The following is a 19,384-nucleotide window of genomic DNA, read 5'->3' on the forward strand; positions in this document are numbered from 1 at the left end:
TTGGTTTGGACTCCACATTGTAACACACTAGATCAAACTGTAGTGTCATTTTCAACATCTAGTTCAGTACAATGGAGTTCATCTGGAACGCCTCCACATGCCATGTCACACATGGTTATAAAAGCATAAGCACATGCTGTAAAGCTGTCTACACAGTACGCAAAGAGACAAAAATGAAAGTAAGAGGAACAGAACGTCACATTTACACTTTCAATTTAAATTTCAGATATTTATCATTAAACAATTAAGTTTAAAACACTTCTGATAAAATTTATTTTAACTCCATTTAAACCTTCTTCTGATTATTTTTATGAGACTGATAAGTGATAAGCCTTGGCACTGCTGAACTTCCCCACATTTATTTATCAGGCATTTATTTACTTATTATCTCTGTGAGCCAGAAGCTCAGAATTTAGACTCCTCTAAATGCTCAGTTTTAGTCTTTTTATTTTTTTAAAATTGGATTTTATGATGTCAGCGAGAGCGTACGTTCTTAATACAGTTAGCTTAGGTGTATAGCTCTGGCTCAGAGCACAGAAGCCCACCCACCTGGTGGATAAACCTTCTGTCTTCAGCCAATCAGGGGAAGGTTTGTTTAGAGAGAGGAGAGTCGCTAAAACATCTTGTTTTAGACAGAAGAACTGTGTGAGAATCATGCACATCCACTTGATTAGACTCATAGAGGGGATAAAAGACAGGCACATCTTCCAAGGCTGAAAATGTGTTAATAGACCTCTCTGCTGAGTCATGCTTGTTATTAATCTCTGTCTCTCTTCCACAGCATGTCCTTAATCCTGTCTTCTTTCTCGCACCCCAACCGGTTGTAGCAGATGGCCCCACCCCTCCCTGAGCCTGGTTCTGCCGGAGGTTTCTTCCTGTTAAAAGGGAGTTTTTCCTTCCCACTGTCACCGAAGTGCTTGCTCATAGGATGTCATTTGATTGTTGGGTTTTTTTCTCTGTATGTATTATTGTAGGGTCTACCTTACAATATAAAGTGCCTTGAGGTGACTGTTGTTGTGATTTGGGGCTATATAAATAAAATTGAAATGAATTGAATTGAATAAATGAATCTATTATTTTGTAAGCTTCTATCATTTTTACAGCCAGAAAGATAGATAAACCAGGGGATGGCTTTTGGCTAATGACTTGTCAATTACAAGTTTTTTTTTAGATAGCTGTTCTTTATTCTGAGCTTAAATGTGTAAAAGATAAAGAGCGAGACCGTTTACATATTCTCTTTAAGTCTGATCTTTTGTCTTATAATGATGAATAAAATGTTCTCTTTTTGTCGTTTTAAGAAAATGAAATTTTAATTTTGGTGTTATTTTAATCTTGGCCGGTGTGGAGTGACTGAGAACATCTGCATACATCTGTCACACATATCACATGTGGCGCGTCCCTGCTTATGTAAACCCCACCCTCATAAGTTTGCACCAGCTACATTATATAAGGCCCTCTGTACGAGTGCATGATGTCAGTGTCCCTGGTATTCAAATATGTATTGCAGAACACAGATTGATAAAACCTTATCATCCTCAAAGTTCATTCACATGCATTGAAATAGAAACACACATAAATTTAGCAACCTCTATCAAATGAGTTTGACCCAGCTGTCCTTGTGTTACCGTCACGTGGGCCATGTATGGTGCCTCTGTGCTCACATTAGACACAGAAGGAAAAAAAAATGTGTTTGTCTTTGTAATAAGAAAGGACTTTCTCTGAACATACTGGACGCATCATGTGACGTTTAGACTGGATAAGAGAGGCAAAGAGATGAGATGAGGCAAATGGGGTGGACACTGCATGGACTGTGACTCCCTCTCCCGCCCTCACTGCTCTCCCTCTCCAGGGATCAGGCCCTGACTATATAACAGAGAGCCGAGCCCTCCTGAAGTTCGCTAAGTCAGGCTCACTTGCAAAGACTTATAGGTTCCAGATTCACTTCTTCTCACTTCTGGAAGTTGGTAGGGGAGCTTGAGTCCTCCACAAAGTCTTGGAAATCAGGGAAACCACCAGGTTGAGGCTCAGCAACATAGCTAAAGAGAAAGAAAGAAAGAAAGAAAGAAAGAAAGGACGATAAAAGCAAAGAATCTCCGTAGACTTACCAGCAAACACCCCGGTCCACTGGAAAGATGCAGAAGACAGGCTTCTTCACCCAAAAGAAAGCAGCAGCAGCACTGTGCATTGTCCTGTTAATGGTGGCTCAACAGGTGAGTGGAGTAAATTTAGTAATAACCACAGATGTGGTGTTAAATTTACCCTCTTCATTCTATGCTGTCATCAGGAAACATCCATAACCTGATTATGACTATAATTGTAATCTGGGCAATCAGAACGTAACTTTTGATTTTATTCAGTTGTTTCTCCAAGTGAGGAAAAACAAATCAGCTTAAAGTCCAGTTTCCCTTTCTTTAAAGTATAGAGTGATAAGTTTGTTAGACTATGGTTACATTAAGAAGCCTCTAATGTATTCATCTCTTATAAGTCTATCAGCAGCATCTTTCACTTCCATTAGTTTTGGATTTAAAGCCTTTTTGTGAAAGCCTGCTTTGAATTTGCCCACTTTTCATATCAGGCATGATTTCACCTGTCAATGATACAAGATACTGGATATCACTGACATTTCACCATGTCTCCTCCAAACTCATATTTTCCTCTGTGGAGCGTCCATAGTTAAGAACTAAAGTGTAACTGAAAGGGTTTTCTCTCCTGCTGGTTGTGTTTGATCCTCTCTTTCCTTTGCTTCTCCCTTATTTGACTTCCTGTCAGAAAAAAGGAGTTCTTCCTCCCCACGGTCACCAACACCAATGTCTTCAGTGTTCAAATGAAGTCACTGAGTCACTTAATAGTTGATGAAGCTTATGTCTTCCCACTGCTTTGAGTCAGAGTACACTGGACTACATCAGCATCAGTCATCAGTGGGGTTCCTTTTAATGAAGATTTGTATACCTTTCTATCCCATCTGTATTCCAGGTGTGTGCAGGTCCTTTGGTTTCACAGGACCTGTCCAGCTTCCTCCAGAGTGCAGATCTAAGGGGGTCAGATGTCGTCCATGCTCCAAGGAGGATAGCCCGGATGACCCCGCTGTGGCGGATCATGAACAGTAAACCCTTCGGAGCATACTGCCAAAACAACTATGAATGCTCCACAGGGCTCTGCAGGTAACTGTGCTGACAAAAGTGCAAAATAACCAGGCTGTGTAACAGAAGAAGCTCGAAATTTAATGTGGAAAGAAAAAAGGAAATGTGGAGATTTTTGTTAAGAAGCTAACTTCAAAAAATCCACTGGGATGATAAATCCTGCAAAATGAAACAGATCTTTTCTATGGCAGCTTGTATCTGCCACTCAGTATATTTATATTTTTTTTCCATAAGTCTCAAACTTTCAAAATGTTATTTTTAATAACGTGAACACTTAAATACACCTGATTGGAAATTTTGGCAAAAATAAGCTTTCATACTTTGTTAACATCTGCTTGTGTTTTGTTTTAGGGCAGGACACTGCTCCACGATGAACCGTTCGGCATCGCAGCCGGTGAACTATTAGACGTCCGAGGACACAACCAGCATGTTCAACTGACGGGTTCTGATAACTGGGAGATCAGCTTACCCAGGCTTCTTCTTCTCCTTCTTTTACTTCTTTATTTTAAATCAGAATTTGTATTTATTTTCCAGTAAAATGATATCTAAATTTTTTAAATGCACCTGTCAGGCAGCTACTGCTCCACCTGATGCATTTCAAATTGGGAATTGTCAGGCCTTTCAAACCTTAAGCATTTGATGACAGTTTAACCACACAGAAAGTTGTATTTCTGCAACTACTGAGCTTTTTTTTATTATTATCTCTTTGTCCTACTAGTTACCCTGGCCTTGAACTGATCCCACAGCTGATATAACGACGCTCGATAACGGCGTTTCATTTACAACCCATTCCTTCACAAATATCATAAAACAGCAAAACATTTTTAAAGGAAATTTGTAATTCTGTAACTCTGAGCAGATGCGTAGTTTCCACATTTTTATGACTGAGATGTAACTGGTCGTGTTTTCTAGCGTGTGATAAACTCAGATTTTTAATGATACAACTTTATCAGAAGTAAATTAAACAAGGAGCTGTGCAGCAATGCCTTCTAGAAACTCCTCACCCTTACTTTTTTTTAATACTCGTAGTCATAATTTCTGTCCCCTTAATAACTGGACCAGCCTAGTTTAGTCCAAGGTTAAATTAAAAGGTTAAATGTAAATGAAGGATAAACCAATAGAGAACAAATGACGTGGAGCTGACCTTTGGCCTTTGAACACTACTTACTGTTGGGCGTTTTACATAAAGCAATGTTTGTTTTAGAAATCTTAAAAATATGAATGAACATAACTCAAGCATTGGCCACAGAGCCAAACAGGAATGCAAAACAAAGTAGCGGAAATGGCATAAAAGGGGATGGTATAAAAACTGAGAAGAGGTGGAGCAATGTCTTTATGGATTCAAGATAAAAGTTATTTAAAGTACACTCAGGTTCTTGACAAAAGTTTTAAACACAGTTGGATTAACTAACAGTTTCTGTAATGCTGATTCTGGTATTTTATTTATTTTATCTTTTTTTTAAATGTCAAAATGTGCCCATTTTCATTTAGTATTTTAAACTCAGTTTAGGATATTTCACTTTTTTGTTTTGTCCCATAACTGTTTGGGGTTTTTTTTGTTTTGCTTTTTAAAAAAAAAAGATTTAAAGCAGGAACGTTATGACGTCTACATGCTCAAACAATCTTAAATCTGCAAAGTCTCAACGTTGAGCTACCTGATGGGCTGAGTGTACAAATACTGGGAAGAGATTCCTCACTATGAGCTGCACAGCCTTGTTTTTTTATTTGCACATCTATGAAATCCTGAAATTTAAGAGGCGGTTGTAGCTTTAGCTTCAACTCACCTGCAGTTTACTTCATGCACACAGCAGGTGCTTGCTGATATTTTGTACACTCAGGTTGCACTTTTAAACCCAAATTATCTTTGTACTGTGTATTGCTTACTGTACTGTTTTACTTGCATCTGAAGGGCCAAAGATGAAGTGAAATAAAAGCATCGGACAAAAGAATCAATGACTCAAACATGTACTTTTGTACGCCGTTGCTTCGTGTCTTCTCATATACCTTTCACCTGGGACATAATGTGGACAGAGCTGACATTTGAATCCAAGGTAAATAAATGAATCTGCTGCCAGCGTTCAAAAGTCAAACAGCTGCTGGTGCACAGATATTCAGTCTTTCACAACGAGAGAAGCCAGCCAAGCGTGTGAGTGGGTGTAGGAGATAAGTCATGTTCATTTAAGAGGAATGACGCCTCCTGAAGGAGTTTTCCACATTTTAAGAAAATCTGCAGAGTCATCAGAAATGTCTGTTTGCATGTTTGTCTGCACATTCCTGCTGAGTTCACTTACAAGAAAACAGAATTTTTCCAATATTAATAATAATACATTTTATTTGAAAGCGCCTTTCAAAACACTCAAGGTCGCTGTACACAGTAGAGTAAAAAGCAAGATAAAAGCAAGGAGTTTACACAATCATAAAAGCATAAGACATAAACAAATTTAAAATAGCCGAATGGAGAGGTTATGTGGGATAAGCTATTTTTGAACAAGTGGGTTTTGAGTTGGGAGAGAAAGTAGAGATATTTCTTAAATCAGGATTTAGGGAATTCCAGAGTCGTGGAGCAGAGCAGCTGAAAGCCCTGCTCCCCATGGTGACAAGACGGGGGGAGGGGACGGAGAGTGAAAGGGAAGAAGAAGATCTGAGACAACGAGATGGGGCGGTGATGTTAACCAGATCAGAGAGATATGGAGGAGAGAGATGATGAATAGCTTTAAATGTGAATATTCCAGCTTTCAGTTTAAGTTTGTAACAGAAGAGGAGCCAAGAGGACAGAAGACACAAATGGGTCCAAATTCATGCAGATGTAGTTTTTTTTTACATTTAATTTTCAACATTTTAAAAAATATATTTTTAAAAAGTTAATGTAAATAATAAGAATAAAAAATGAACAAGAAAACACTCCTTTTATTGATAGATGGTAATCCAAACTCTTGTCTTTTTAAAAAGTGCAAGTACATGTACTGGATCCAAATCCTTTAACAAGGATTGCCTTACCTTTTCAGACATTTTGTTTGACCTTTACTGTTTTAATAGGAGTTAAGAAGGGAAGGAGCAACTAAGTGCTGATAATTAAGTACACTTTATTGAGCATTTGTCAGAAAGTCGGAGCACCTCTATAGAAATCAGAACTTTTGGAAGTTTCCTCGCCTGGAGAATTCAAGTGTGTTAACACCATGATGCAATTTCACAAACTGTGCAACATTCTCGGACTCTACAGGCCTCAGTTAAAAGTTAAAGTTCATGACAGTACTGTTAGAAAAAGATTGAACAAGTATGATTTGTGTAGAAGGGTTGCGAGGAGAAAGCCTCTTCTCTCTAAACAGAATGAGGCAGCAAGGTTCAAGTTTACAAAACCGCATCTGAACAAATCAGAAGACTTCTGAAGCAATGTCATTTGAATGATGATGGCTGTAGCTCAGGTGGTAGAGCAGGTCACCTACTAATCGGAAGGTTGGTGGTTTGATCCTTGTCTGCTCCCGTCTGCAAGCCAAATATCTTTGGGCAAGATACTAACCCCAAGTCACTCTCAGATTCATCCATTGGAATATAAATGGGTGAAAGCTGTGTAAACCGCCTTGATTGCTCAGAGTAGAAAAGAACTATATAAGAACCATGAACCAAAGTATTCTAGAGTCAAATGTGAGGCCATCTGTCTCTCAACGTCCCAAGCAAATCTACAACAGGATGGCTGGCTGAAAAAAAAAAGAAAGTGGTGCAATGTCCCAGTTTAAGTCCAGACGTCAACCTGTGCATTAACAAATGTCCACACACCTCAATGTGCAGAAGCAATGCTGTAAAAAAGACTGAGACAAAACTTCTCCAAAGGTGAGGGACTGAAGAAGTCGTGCAGAAAACGATGGCAATGCTAAAAAGTGGTTCTACAAGCTACTGAATAAAGTGGCAGATTCAGCTTTTTTCACAGGACTGTATAAAAGATGGATGTAGATACCGTGACAACATCCACTGGTTTGGGAAGTCTGAAACTGAAGAAAAATCACAAGTTTCCACCCTGGATAATCCTCCTATTAGACTCTAAAAACAACCAAAATTTACAAAATGGACTTCATGCTTTTCAGAACGTCGTGAAATAAGTGAATAAATCAACCAGGCAGAGGTCTACTGAGGTCGGCACCCAAGACACTTACATTTCAAAAAAGTGTGGAGAGTGGAAAACCAGCATTGACTTTGTCCATGACTGATGTTCATTGGTGCAGTGTTGGAGTGTTGGCCACATGGAGTGCAGTATGAGCCATAAAATTGTGCTCATTGGGGTAAATTTGTGTGATTAAATCCTATAATTGGGTACGTTTGCTGATAGGAAGCCATACTGCCAGAGTACGACATCTGAGTTGTTTTAGAAACAGACTCCATCAAACAGATTGCTGGCACATGAGCGTAGCGCTTACAGCTGAAATGTGTTCATGTTTTTGGCAAACAATGAAGAACAAGAGAATTTATCACTGAGTGTTGGCATCAAGTTTTTTCAGACCACATCTGGTTTTGCTGTGTTTAATTAATCACATAATTCAGCGAGCAAGCTGAACAGATGACTAAGATAGAGGAAAAAAAAAAGAGGTTTACATGAAATCGAAGCTTTCACTGACCATCATTTGATTAACCACAGAGACAGATTCGTGCCTGGCATCGGACAAGTGATCGGTTTGCACGCGTCTAGAGAAAATGTTCAGGCCTGCCGAGTGCAGTCACTGTTTATCCTTGTCTGTTTGCTTTCCACATACATGTAACCCAGGTCATGTATTCTGCCCATGTAACAAGCCACACTTTAAAAAAAACCATGGTGTTTAGAGTTCAAAGCTCAGCAGCACTTAACATATTCAATCAGATAAATTAAGTATTTTCTCTTTTGAGGCTGTTTTATTTCAGGTAAAAAAAAAAAAAAAAAAAAAAAAAAAAAAGATCCTGTGCTTAAACCATTTATAACTCTTCTCAAATTAGCTAAACCTTTCAGCAGAATTTGAAGAAATTACATCAATAATATTATGGTTATGTCTGTGGTTTCTAACTCACTACATTCACTCACCCGATAGTTTTTTTTGGTATACCTTGTTAGTATTTGGTTGGATGCCCCTTTTTGCTTTAATTCTTGGTGACACCGATTCATTAAGGTGCTGGAAACACTCCTCAGAGATTTTGGTCCATATTGAAAGGACCGAAACACACAGAGTTGCTGCAGATTTGTTGGCTGTACATCCACGATGTGAATCTTTTGTCTCACCACATCCCAAATGTGTCCGGTGACTGTGGAGGCCATTTGAGTAGAGAACTTGAAACTAGTTTGAGATGATCTGAGTTTTGTGACACGGTGTGTTATCCTGCTGGAAGCATCTATCAGGAGGAGGTCATGGACATGGTCAGCAACAATACTCGGGCTATGGTGTTGAAAAGATGCTAAGGAGCCATAAATGTGCCAAGGAAATATCTTCCACACCACCACAAGCAGTTCTGTATTTGGCTAGGGTCAGTGTCACTACTGGTAGCATGAGGCGATATATGGACCCAACAGCGGGTGCACAGATAGTCTGTCTCCTTGACGATGGCAAATCAACACATGCCTTTGCCAGTGTCTCCCAGCAAAGTCTGAGGAGCATGGAGGAGATTCCAGGAGACAGACAGATACTCCAGGAGAGCTGGACAATGCCAAAGAAAGTACTTAACCCATCAGCAGGACCGGTATCTGCTCCATTGTGCAAGGAGGAATGGGGTAAGTACTGCCAGAGGTGCAAAATGACCTCCAGCAGGACACGGGTGTGAATGTTTTCAATTGTTTGGTCAGAAACAGAGTTCATGAGGGTGGCCTGAGGGCTCGGTGTCCTCTTGCGGGCCCTGACCTCACTGCTGGTCAACGTGGAGTCTGATCTGCCACTGAGTACATTACGTTTCAGTCCATCCGACGGTGCCAGGTTGCACCTCAGACTGTCCAGGAGCTTGGTGATGTCCTGGTCCAGATCTGGGAGAATCCCCCAGGACACCAGCTGTCATCTCAGGAGCATTCCCTGACAAGGTCAGGCGTGCATACAGGAATGTTGACCATACAAGCTACTGAGTACCCCTAAGTAAATTTAATAAGAATGGACTAAGCCTGCCTCATTATTTTTCACTTTGATTTTTGAGGTGTCTTTGAATTCAGCCCTCACAGTTTGGTTATTTAATTGCTATTAAACTCTTTGGCATCCTTTCAATCTCAACACTTCCTTACTTCTTCCCTGTTCCTTTATCTTTTGGTTTGAGCAGCATATTCATATATATGAAGTTAAACCAACAAAGCACATGTAACAGGCCTGAAAGTTCAGGCAACTGTAAGATGGAGAGTGCAGTTTAAAAAGACCTACTCAGTAACATGACTGATTAAAAACACTCATAACTGATTTTGATTATTTTATTACAGAATTAGTTTCAAAAACTAAAAACAGTCAACCACTGGCTTGCTCATCGACACTCGTTCTGATGCGATCAGCTGTAGTTCACGTGGAGTGTGCTGGAACGCCACAAAATAACTGACGTCAGCTGATTACTGGACATTTAAACAGGAGGCACAATCAGGTATGTTCTTGAATAACCTTAATAATTTATTCCAGATTTGCCATCAATATCATAAACAGTGAACTATCGAAGAGCCAACAGACAAAATGTGTTCAAGTTTATCTGCAATTAATCTAAAAACAGAAACAAAATTACAGTTTCAGCAATCAGAGGAGAAGATTAAGGTAAAGAAAAGCATTAATACACTACATGCTGAAGAAAACATTCTGAAAAATTAATTCAATTCATTTATAGCTTTAAATAAAACAGCACTCCTGAAGTTTAAGTTACGCAAACTTCTAGACTCAAAGTACAACCATGTTAAGGCATCATGGCCTGTTTAAGACACCTGCCTACAGGAGCTGACTTTAATTAACAGTTTAGACCTAAAAAAATAAATACTAGTTTTTTTGTTTGCTTTCCATTTGTAATACACCGTACAAGCACACAGGACTGGAGGTATACGAAGTCGGGTGAGTCTTAGTGGTTGAGCGACCAGGTGAGGTAATAAATTAGGAAGTGTTAGAAGATTAATTTGAATTTTACGAACTTCATGTTTAAGTCACACAGGTAACAGTGGTTGGAGGTGAAAATGTTTAAGGTAGTGATGAGCGCAAGAAAAAAAAAGAAAAAAAAAAAAAGGGGAAAACTGTATTTTCTGGCCATGTTGATTATAGCTGGGATACATTTACATTCATTTCCCCAGAGTGAATTAGCATATTTGGCTCATTTTTCCCATAAATACATGAAAAAAAATGAACAGGGGATGGAAATAACTGCAAATTAACTGCTTTAACTCGTTCCCCCTTTGAGAACTACTATGGATAACCCTCGTTTCTCTTGTCTGAACTGTTTGTCATATTTCAGGCCTGTCTTCAGAACAAAATGACTGGGTGTGCATCAGAAGGCAGTGGGTAGCTTACTAGGGCTACCCCTGGAAAACCAAATGTGCATTAATCCGCAGCTGAAAATAGCTCCCAACAACAAGATGCATTATTTACCACAGTTTTAGTAACATTTGTAAATAACTACTGTCCTATGATGTTTTAGGAAATTTATTTAAATATCTGACCAATTTTTATTTTGCATTAACACTGAAAGTTTAAGTACGGTTTATGAAACAAGACAAAGCAATCCAATTTTGAACCAGTGGATGATGCGAACTCATACTAGTTAAAATACTTCAGCTCTGGCAAGGGGTTAATCAAAATTGCTGATTCCAAATTTCACTTTTACTCTTCCTCCTCCTAACGTTTGCCATTAGCAGTGAACATCTGTGGATTTCCATCACAGCTTTTTTCAGGTGAGTAACACGTGGCATTTGAACGCACTGCCAGACTGGCAGAAAGTAGGAAACTGCTGGTGATTATTGAGAGTAAAAGAAACACAGGAAGTCACCACCCTGAAAAGAGAAGCAGACGAGGCTAGCTAATGTGGCTGCTACAGTTTGTGCGGCATTCTGTTGCTTCGGTACGAGCAATGGTTGAAGAGGACGACTCTTCACGTAAAACTTAAAAATGCACCAGCTGATCTATCATCTGCATTAACACAGACGTGGTGACAACATGAAGCGAGGCTGTTATGTTAGTTTATGTAGTAAAAAAACAACAACAACAACAAAAAAAAAAAACAACTAACTGTTGCACCATCTCGTCTTCTCACTGTACGGCACACGAGCCGCTGGGCAGGAAGTCCTGCACGTACACCGCCACAGCCTTTGTGAGGTAGGTCATGCTCCCGAAGCGGCCGCTGGGGGCGCTGTCATACAGCAGCCTGCATATTCCTGTGGACGGTTCCCTCTCCAGGATGTGCTCCTCTGCTCCAAGGTCCCTCTGCAGAACAATGGAAGGAGAACAACCTGCTTTAGCTGACGACAGGGATATGGACGCTGGGAGTTTAGAGCGACTGCTGACCTGGTCCTTGTCGAACATGTCGTTGGCCAGGTGGACGATCTTCTCCACGTGGATTATAGAGCCGATGCTCTGGATGTCCACGTCGGCCAGCATGGTGAGGACCAAGATGGCCTCCACCAGCAGCTGTCGGTACTCAGGCTGAGGGACTCTGTTCAGAACGGTCTCCACATGGACGGAGAACTTTATCTCCCCTGGGGTCATCTGGAGAAGGTGGAAGGTTATAGTTTTTATTTCATGAGTAGTTTGTAAAATTATTTAGTTTTAAGGTTTTTCTGTTTTGTTTTTAAGTTTGGTTTCAGTTAGTTGGATAATTTCAGTTCTTTTTGTTTTTTATTTTAGTTTTTATTACTGTAAAATATTTGATCAAACGTTTCGTTTTTATTCCTGGTTAACCAGGAGGTTTTTTCACTCCCAGTTTTAGTTTTGAATTTAGTTTTAATTTTAACGACCTTGGTGTGTAGATGAACAATAAATATGTCTGTAAAAAGAGTTTATTTAAACTTTACAGATAAAAAAAGGTGATTGTTTTGCATTTATGCAAAGCGTAAAACCTCTAAATAGCTATCAATGGAACAAAACAAACAAAAAAAACAAAAATTATGACTTTAAATGATAAAATTGTAGAAACAATCTTAATTAATAGCAAATAACAGAACAGAGGTTTTTTGCTTTTGGCTGTTTGACTGTGGCTGACCTGACTGACAACGCTGCAGACTGATGAAAGTTTTACTTACATTTTGAGGGGAAGTAAGCAGAAGAAGAGGTAAATAGGCTAACTACAATGAGACTCACATGTACAAGTAAAATGAACCAAAAATAAGCTCAAACTAAATGTATTCAAACTTAAACAAGTGAAAAAAATATTTCAACATGGCATATATTTTTGGTTTTCGTAAGTGGTCACAATAAAAAAGAAGTGATAACCCTGATGCAAAAATACAAAGTGCTAAATGCAGCATCTCCTCACTTATTTTTATCATTAATACTATTTTTTTATGTTGTTTTAAGTCTATCATTTAAAGTTATAGTTTTTGTTTTTGTTAGTTTTGTTCTATTGACAGCTTTATGAAGGTTTTAAACTAAAGCGTAAATGCAAAAAAACAAACAAACAAACAAAAAAAAAAAACATTTTTTAACTGTAAAGTTTAAATAAACTCTGAATTGTGAAGGTGACTAATATTTTAACAGTCATTAAAATTCATTAAAACTAAAATCAAAACTAAAACTAGGTGTGAAAAAACATTCATTTCCAGATTTCAAGAGAATTCATTGTGCAATATCATTCAAATGTTTGCTGATCAAAGCATTAGTGTCTTAACAAAACGACACAATATATTACTCAGTATCGGTAAAAACTAGAGTCAAGGTTTTTCATGCAAAGTGTAGTAGCAGTAAAAAAATTGAAGAATTTTTAGGAATTTGATGTAATTTGACAAATATCCCGGATTTCCCCCCCGCTTCTAAACATTTTCTGCTTTTTTATACAAGCAAACATCAATGTAAAATAACACAAATACCTCCAGTTCATTTATTCTAACTAAGTATGGACCTGTTATGAAATCCTGAGCTAACATCAATGTTTAAAACAACCTTTTTAAGGACGTTTTTTGTCAGTGTCATTTTCACCCTTTTTGCAATAGAAAAAAAGTCATTAATAAATAACTATGTTACTATTTTTAAAGACATTAAAATGATGGGAGACACCAGATCATCTCAACTGAAACTCAACAAACTGAATATCACCCAATAAATTAGCAAAAACATACTAATAATAATAATAATAATAATAATAATACTACTAATAATAATAATAATAATAATAACAATAATAATGATAATAATAGTAATTCTTGGCTCTTACAATTAAATTCTCAAAAGTGTCTTACCTAAAAATACTAACATGCCTAATCCGAAACTACAAGGGGCTCCAAAGAGCTTTACATTTAAGAAGTAAATACAAATAAATACCCAACGTAGCATTTAAATGATGAGAAAACAAACAAAGAAACAGGTTTAAAAAAAAAATAAAAATTTCTCTCTCAGTTTCACGTGAAGTGTGTAATCAGACATCACCTCTCTGGTGGTTGAAGATGGAAGAACAAAGCCCTCTATGGACAGACCGTGGCACTGCAAGAAGCACATCAGTATCACCACAACTACCACACAAGTCCAAGTGTGACAGAAACCTGTGGTTCATCTCGTCTTGTCACTTTACATTAAAGATTTACATTAAAGGAAACAATAATTATACTACAGTTTTAAAATGTAGAATGCAAATGTTTACTAATTAATCCAAGAAGTGAATAACATTAAAAAACACACTTTCATGAGTAAATATACATCTGGGTCATAACTCACCTTCTGCAGGATCTTCCAGACTTTCTGGTAAAAGCCGACGGGCACTCGGTTCAGCGCCCCGTCCAGACGCCTCCTACGCAGCCACTGACCGTGTCTGGTATCCTTAACAACCGGAATCTTGTCCGGGATGTCGAAGGATTCCATGGACGGCAGCCGGAACCTCTGAACAGATGGGAAGAGAAAAGCGGAGTCACTCGCTGTAACTGCGTTTATTCTGGAAGAACAGCGCCCTCTTCCTGTTTTGAGGCACAATGACACCAGCAGACTGCTAATCCACATCTGATGGAGTGGCTCATGTTAGAGGGCCACTACAGGAAAACAAAAAAACAAACAAACAAAAAAAAAAAACCACCAAGTAAAAACAAAAAGCAGGAGAATAACGCAAAACTTTACCCCAGACTCGATGCTTTCTACGTCCGGTGACTGCATGCCCTGAGAGGCAGAGAATAAAACATAAAAGAGGAGAAAGAAAAAAAGAAAAACAAACAAACAAAAAAAAACTGATATGAAAATAATTCTGAAGACTTAAGGATCGGTAAAAGCCAGCATGCATGAATCAAAAACAGGGCGTCAAGTGGGAGAAATTCTGTTAGAAAACCATGAATCACAGCACAGCTCCACCCAATCTGCATCATACTGTAACAGCTGGTTAAAGATCGGTGAGATCTTACACACGAGACGGACCTGTGGGCTCCAAATATTTGAGGTTTTATGGAATCGACCACTGTGACATTTTCCTACAAAGCTTACTATAAATAATTCACCTTAACTAACATAACTTTTCTTTTTCTTGCTTTAAATGGGAGTAAAATTAAATTTACAGTCAACTCTGGTCAGAGAAGCATTGGTTAATGATAATAATTATAATTATTGATTAATCAACAATAATTATTACTGATTAACAATTATTGGCAAATCAGTATGTGAAGCTGTGGTTAGCTGCTTAGATGATTACAATTGCAATGCAGTTTACTTGTTGAGCAGCCACACGTTAGAGTGTTAATCACTCAAACGGCCCTGAATGCTCAGTTATCGGACTTTAATGTCGTTATCACCGTCACCTTCAGGGTGGACGTCACAGAGTGGTCGAGCTGAAAGGAAGAGAAGAAGATCAAAGATGGAGGCTTTAATTTAACTTCTGCCGAAACGTTTTCCATTCAGATTCCATGAGAAACGGGTCGAATCACTGACACCACCACCATCATTACCCCCCACGAGAGTGTGGCTGGTATCGTTTTCACCCTGTGAGTCTGATTGGGTTTTTAAGCATTACGGCAGGAATCTACATGATCACATGGGGACAGAGGTTGCCAACTTTGCATCATAGTATAATTCCAGGTGTAGTTGAGCTCAAAGTAAAGGTTGAGTTTTAAGATGGGCATGGCCTGATCAGAGTAAAGGATTCAATATAACAGACTCACAGCTGTGAGCGATACAGCCACGGAAGTTCAGGTTTGTAGTCAACATGACGACAATAATAATAACCAGCCATGGGTTCTACTTTGATTCAGTTTGATCAGAAACTACCTTCAGCTCCACTTCATTTGAATGAAGTGTGAACTGAAAATTACAATTTTGAATTGAAATTTCAGCATCTAAATCTTCCTCACTCTTTCTTTATCATCGTCACCTTAACTGAGTCGGTCAAAGACACCCTGCGGTCTGTCTGTAATAGACAAAAACACATTAAACAAAGGCCAGTTTTTAAATCTGCAAACCCAGCTTCCTCCTCCACAGCAAAGCCAAAAGCACATTCAAATCTTCCTCCTCAATACTGCTGAACTCATCATCATCACCTCCTCAACTGGGTCTGTCAAAGACAGCCCGGGTTCCTGGGTTAAAGATAAAAACATACGAGCAGAATTACAGCGGCTGCCTGAACCATCACAGCTTGTTGTTCCAGAGCTTTCAACTGTCTCTCACAGTCTTTATCCTCCGGGAGCGTTTACACAGTCTTTAAATCAACTTTAAATACAAATATATGGAGGGTCAGTGAATTTGGGGTAGTTGAGTGATATAATTTAGGCTAACATAACAAAGCGACATTGCAAATCTCATCTACAGATTAAGGATGAGAATTAAATTGGTCTTAATAAAAGTTTGTGATAAGGGTCATTCTGTGAGGTTAACACCTGCTGGTGGTTTAACAGATACACCAAACGGCAGGAAGAAGTCACCCAAAATGGACACAATTATAGCTGGTGACTCAGGGGACACGATCCACACATCAATAGTTTGGATCATTTTATTACCAAAAAGTTCTGGTGTAACAAGTGTGGAATAAGGGAAATGTCTTACTGCTAATTATGCTTCTTATCATTATCATTGCATTAATTAACTTTGCATTAAGTCATGATCATTGCATTAAACCATATGATAATCATTTTATTGAAACAGTTATTGAAGCTGTCAACATTACATTAAAGTCTATATTGCAGGTGTTATCATAATCACATAATACTCTTTTATTGCAGGTGGAAAGGTAATCATTTTATATACACATTGCAATTTGGTGCTTATTAAAGAGTTGTGGCTCAGTCAATTAATTAGAAGGTTGAAAGCTCCGTTGGGTGTGAATGTCCCGGCGAAACATGGAGTAAGTGGCTTGGAGCTATGGAAGGTTCAATGCATGCACGCTTACAAAACACATATAATACATTTAATCAAGAAACAGGCTGGAGTGAAGGCCTGAATGTATTCAGCTTCTTGTTGTATTTGAGTTTGCCCAGTTACAGGTGACAGAAGAGGTGGCCAGATGACTGCCATCCCCAAGGACCATCTGGAGGATGCAGCGAGTGGCCTTATATGGAAAATGTGATAGAGACAGGAACTTCTATGTCTATTTTAGCTTATGAAAATGAATATTTACTGTATCTGATATATCACAATCTTTGTAAACGCATGAGGGGGCGTCAACCCTGATGAATCAAAAGCAATCTGAAGTGTCTTTTTGGGTGGAGTTCTACAACTGATGTTTGGCAGTTCGTACCTCCCCGCATGTGTATTCAATAAACTCTTCCGTTTGATTGCATCCTCCTGGGCCTTTGGTATTTTGTTTTGGATCTCAGTATTTCGAATCGGGACACAAGTTTACAGTACACACCCTCAGTTTTAAAGCATCTACAATAAACAATAGTGATATCAAACTCATCTCCCCTCATGGGTTAACTGCAGCCCAACCACTGAAACTACTTCTTTTCAAAGTCTATTTAAAGTTTATTTATAGTGTTTTTTTAATGGGGTCCCCGTGATTCCTTTTTTTGTTTTATGAGATGCTGTATAGTGGGAAATTAAAAAATATATATACACACATCTATGGTACTTTAATTTACATTTTTTGTATTGTTGTACTTTAATATATTTTGATGGGAAGTGTATTTTATCAGGTAAACTAGACCCAACTTTAGTAATAGTCTATAAAGTTTACAGTTAAATGACTGATGTATTTTAGGTAATCTTAAGGAAAATAATGCATATTCAAAAAATAAAATTACATTAATCAAGACTGCTGTCATTATGTGCACATTACAATTTAAGAATCATGGCGGAAAATCACGTAGAATTTTTGTTTAACCCAAAAAAACAAAACAAAATAGCCGTAAGTTTCTTTTGACTTAAGGACGTTTTGTTAGCTACTCTCCAAAATGTTGACAAAACTCATATAACACCTTGGATCATCATCATGATGAACACTGAGGAACGCAGCTGGAAGCTCTGGAGCAAATAAGCAGGCCTTGAGTTTTACAAATGAACAACCTCCCTAGTGGACCGACCGATCTGATCGGTGAGGTTTACACAGAAGGTAAATTAACAGCTACAGGTTAAAAAATAAAAATAAAACAACAACAACTAATGAACAGATGTCATTACTGTAATAGGTAATATTCTTTCATGTGATCATCACCTTAAGTGTGTCCATCATGGATAACCTGCGATCCACCTGCAACACAAGGACCAGGTTGTGAATGAACGACTGAGCTGTTTTAAAAGACAAAATGATTCAAATCGATCGAAAGTTTCGATCTTAAAGCCGACAATTTTCCATCAACGAGCCACCGCTCTCCTTCAGCGCATGCTTTCAGCTCTCTATGAATTACTTTATGTCCCACCAGCACCCTCCTCCAGGTGAATTAGCACCTCATTTAAATCATTAACATCACCTTGCTCGGATCCGTCAAAGACAACCTTTGCTCCAGCTGCAAAAACACAAAAGTCATTTGCCAAAAAAGCTCAACAATTTCAAAATAAGAGCCTCTCCTGCCTCCATCTCCATCTCTGTTTAATGGGATGCTGAGTTTACTCGTTTGATGACAGTCAAATGTTAAAGTTGACCCTGTGTGTGTGTCTGAAGAAGCACTTTGAGATGAGATTCCTATGTGGAGCAAGGTAACTATAACCTCACGGTCATGGCATCCTACCATTTTCATGTCGCTCTTCAGTTTGCTGATGCCGGCTCTCTCGCTTTTAGTGGCTCCCACATTCCCGAGATGATGGATGGAGATGGCAGGACTGATGCCAGCATCCATCTCCCGAACTGTGTGGAGGATTGAGGAAGAAGAAACAAACAGGACAGACACAGAGAGGAAAATAAACAGGAGTCAAACGGTGGACGTGTTGATTTTTGTTTAAAATGAAGTCTGGAACAATAATATTAATAACAACAATAAATAATCTAGAGAGGTCCTTGCTAGATTGTTTACCAGTCTCACTTAGTTTAACATCATGTGTACGATGTTACAGTTTATCTGTGGAAATATGAGGCCTGTCAGTGGCTTACTTATTAAAAACTGTTGCCCACCCTTCTTCCACAGGATAATGAAACAGATTACTTTGGCTACAGTCTTGTCAAACGTTTCTCTGTTGATGCAACGACTGCCCCATCCAATCAGAAAGCTTCACCGTCAGTGCAGATGAAGCAGCAGAGACTGCGTCAGAGTTGCAGCATATGACTGGTTCTCGTGTTACATGAGGTAAGGCGACTGACGGGGCGATCGTGGCTCAAGAGTTGGGAGTTTGCCTTGTAATCAATCGGAAGGTTGCCGGTTCGAGCCCCGGCTCGGACAGTCTTGGTCATTGTGTCCTTGGGCAAGACACTTCACCCGTTGCCTACTGGTGGTGGTCAGAGGGCCTGGTGGTGCCAGTGTCCGGCAGCCTCGCCTCTGTCAGTGCGCCCCAGGACAGCTGTGGCTACAATGTAGCTGCCATCACCAGTGTGTGAATGTGTGTGTGACTGGATGTGTAAAGCGCTTTGGGGTCCTTAGGGACTAGTACCCACGGTGTGGGACGGAGAGATTTCGCAGGTCTTTCCTCCCCACTGCTGTCAGACTCCACAACAAAGACTTTAACTGATCAAACACACACATCCACACATGTGCAATAACACTAATGTGCAATAATCTTTTCTGGCATCGTTGTATTTTTACTCAGTTG

At 38.9% G+C, this 19,384-nt stretch overlaps 2 protein-coding genes across 18 annotated transcripts in view; one reads left to right on the top strand and one right to left on the bottom strand.

Moving 5' to 3' along the window:
* The first annotated feature begins 1,794 nt into the window (after positions 1–1,794).
* Positions 1,795–5,089, top strand: leap2 (liver-expressed antimicrobial peptide 2). Its single transcript, XM_031735978.2, has 3 exons — positions 1,795–2,210; positions 2,974–3,161; positions 3,492–5,089. The coding sequence occupies exons 1-3, from the start codon at positions 2,133–2,135 to the stop codon at positions 3,544–3,546; spliced, it is 321 nt and encodes a 106-aa protein (XP_031591838.1). The 5' UTR covers positions 1,795–2,132; the 3' UTR covers positions 3,547–5,089.
* Positions 5,090–9,707: 4,618 nt separating this feature from the next.
* The window catches only part of phka1a (phosphorylase kinase, alpha 1a (muscle)), a 33,134-nt gene continuing 23,457 nt past the window's right edge, over positions 9,708–19,384 (bottom strand). For 2 of the 17 annotated variants that reach the window (XM_039610111.1, XM_039610102.1), the window contains exons 26-36: positions 18,373–18,488; positions 18,115–18,150; positions 17,859–17,894; positions 15,751–15,786; positions 15,585–15,620; positions 15,016–15,045; positions 14,348–14,386; positions 13,955–14,116; positions 13,670–13,723; positions 11,597–11,797; positions 9,708–11,515 (exon numbers count right to left, since the gene is read on the bottom strand). In XM_039610111.1, the coding sequence (XP_039466045.1) occupies positions 11,342–11,515; positions 11,597–11,797; positions 13,670–13,723; positions 13,955–14,116; positions 14,348–14,386; positions 15,016–15,045; positions 15,585–15,620; positions 15,751–15,786; positions 17,859–17,894; positions 18,115–18,150; positions 18,373–18,488 (920 nt within the window). In that variant the 3' untranslated portion in view covers positions 9,708–11,341. The remainder of the gene's footprint in view (positions 11,516–11,596; positions 11,798–13,669; positions 13,724–13,954; positions 14,117–14,347; positions 14,387–15,015; positions 15,046–15,584; positions 15,621–15,750; positions 15,787–17,858; positions 17,895–18,114; positions 18,151–18,372; positions 18,489–19,384) is intronic. The other 15 variants (XM_039610106.1, XM_039610104.1, XM_039610103.1 and 12 more) reach the window with 15 other exon arrangements.

The sequence above is a fragment of the Oreochromis aureus genome, linkage group 3 (assembly GCF_013358895.1).
Source record: "Oreochromis aureus strain Israel breed Guangdong linkage group 3, ZZ_aureus, whole genome shotgun sequence".
Lineage (NCBI taxonomy): Eukaryota > Metazoa > Chordata > Actinopteri > Cichliformes > Cichlidae > Oreochromis > Oreochromis aureus.

Excerpts from the sequence above, each read along its gene's own strand:
- leap2 (XM_031735978.2), top strand. The coding sequence starts at position 2,133 with ATGCAGAAGACAGGCTTCTTCACCCAAAAGAAAGCAGCAGCAGCACTG. Across the intron at positions 2,211-2,973 it reads TGTTAATGGTGGCTCAACAG|GTGTGTGCAGGTCCTTTGGT; the intron begins GTGAGTGGAGTA and ends TCTGTATTCCAG. Across the intron at positions 3,162-3,491 it reads TGCTCCACAGGGCTCTGCAG|GGCAGGACACTGCTCCACGA; the intron begins GTAACTGTGCTG and ends GTTTTGTTTTAG.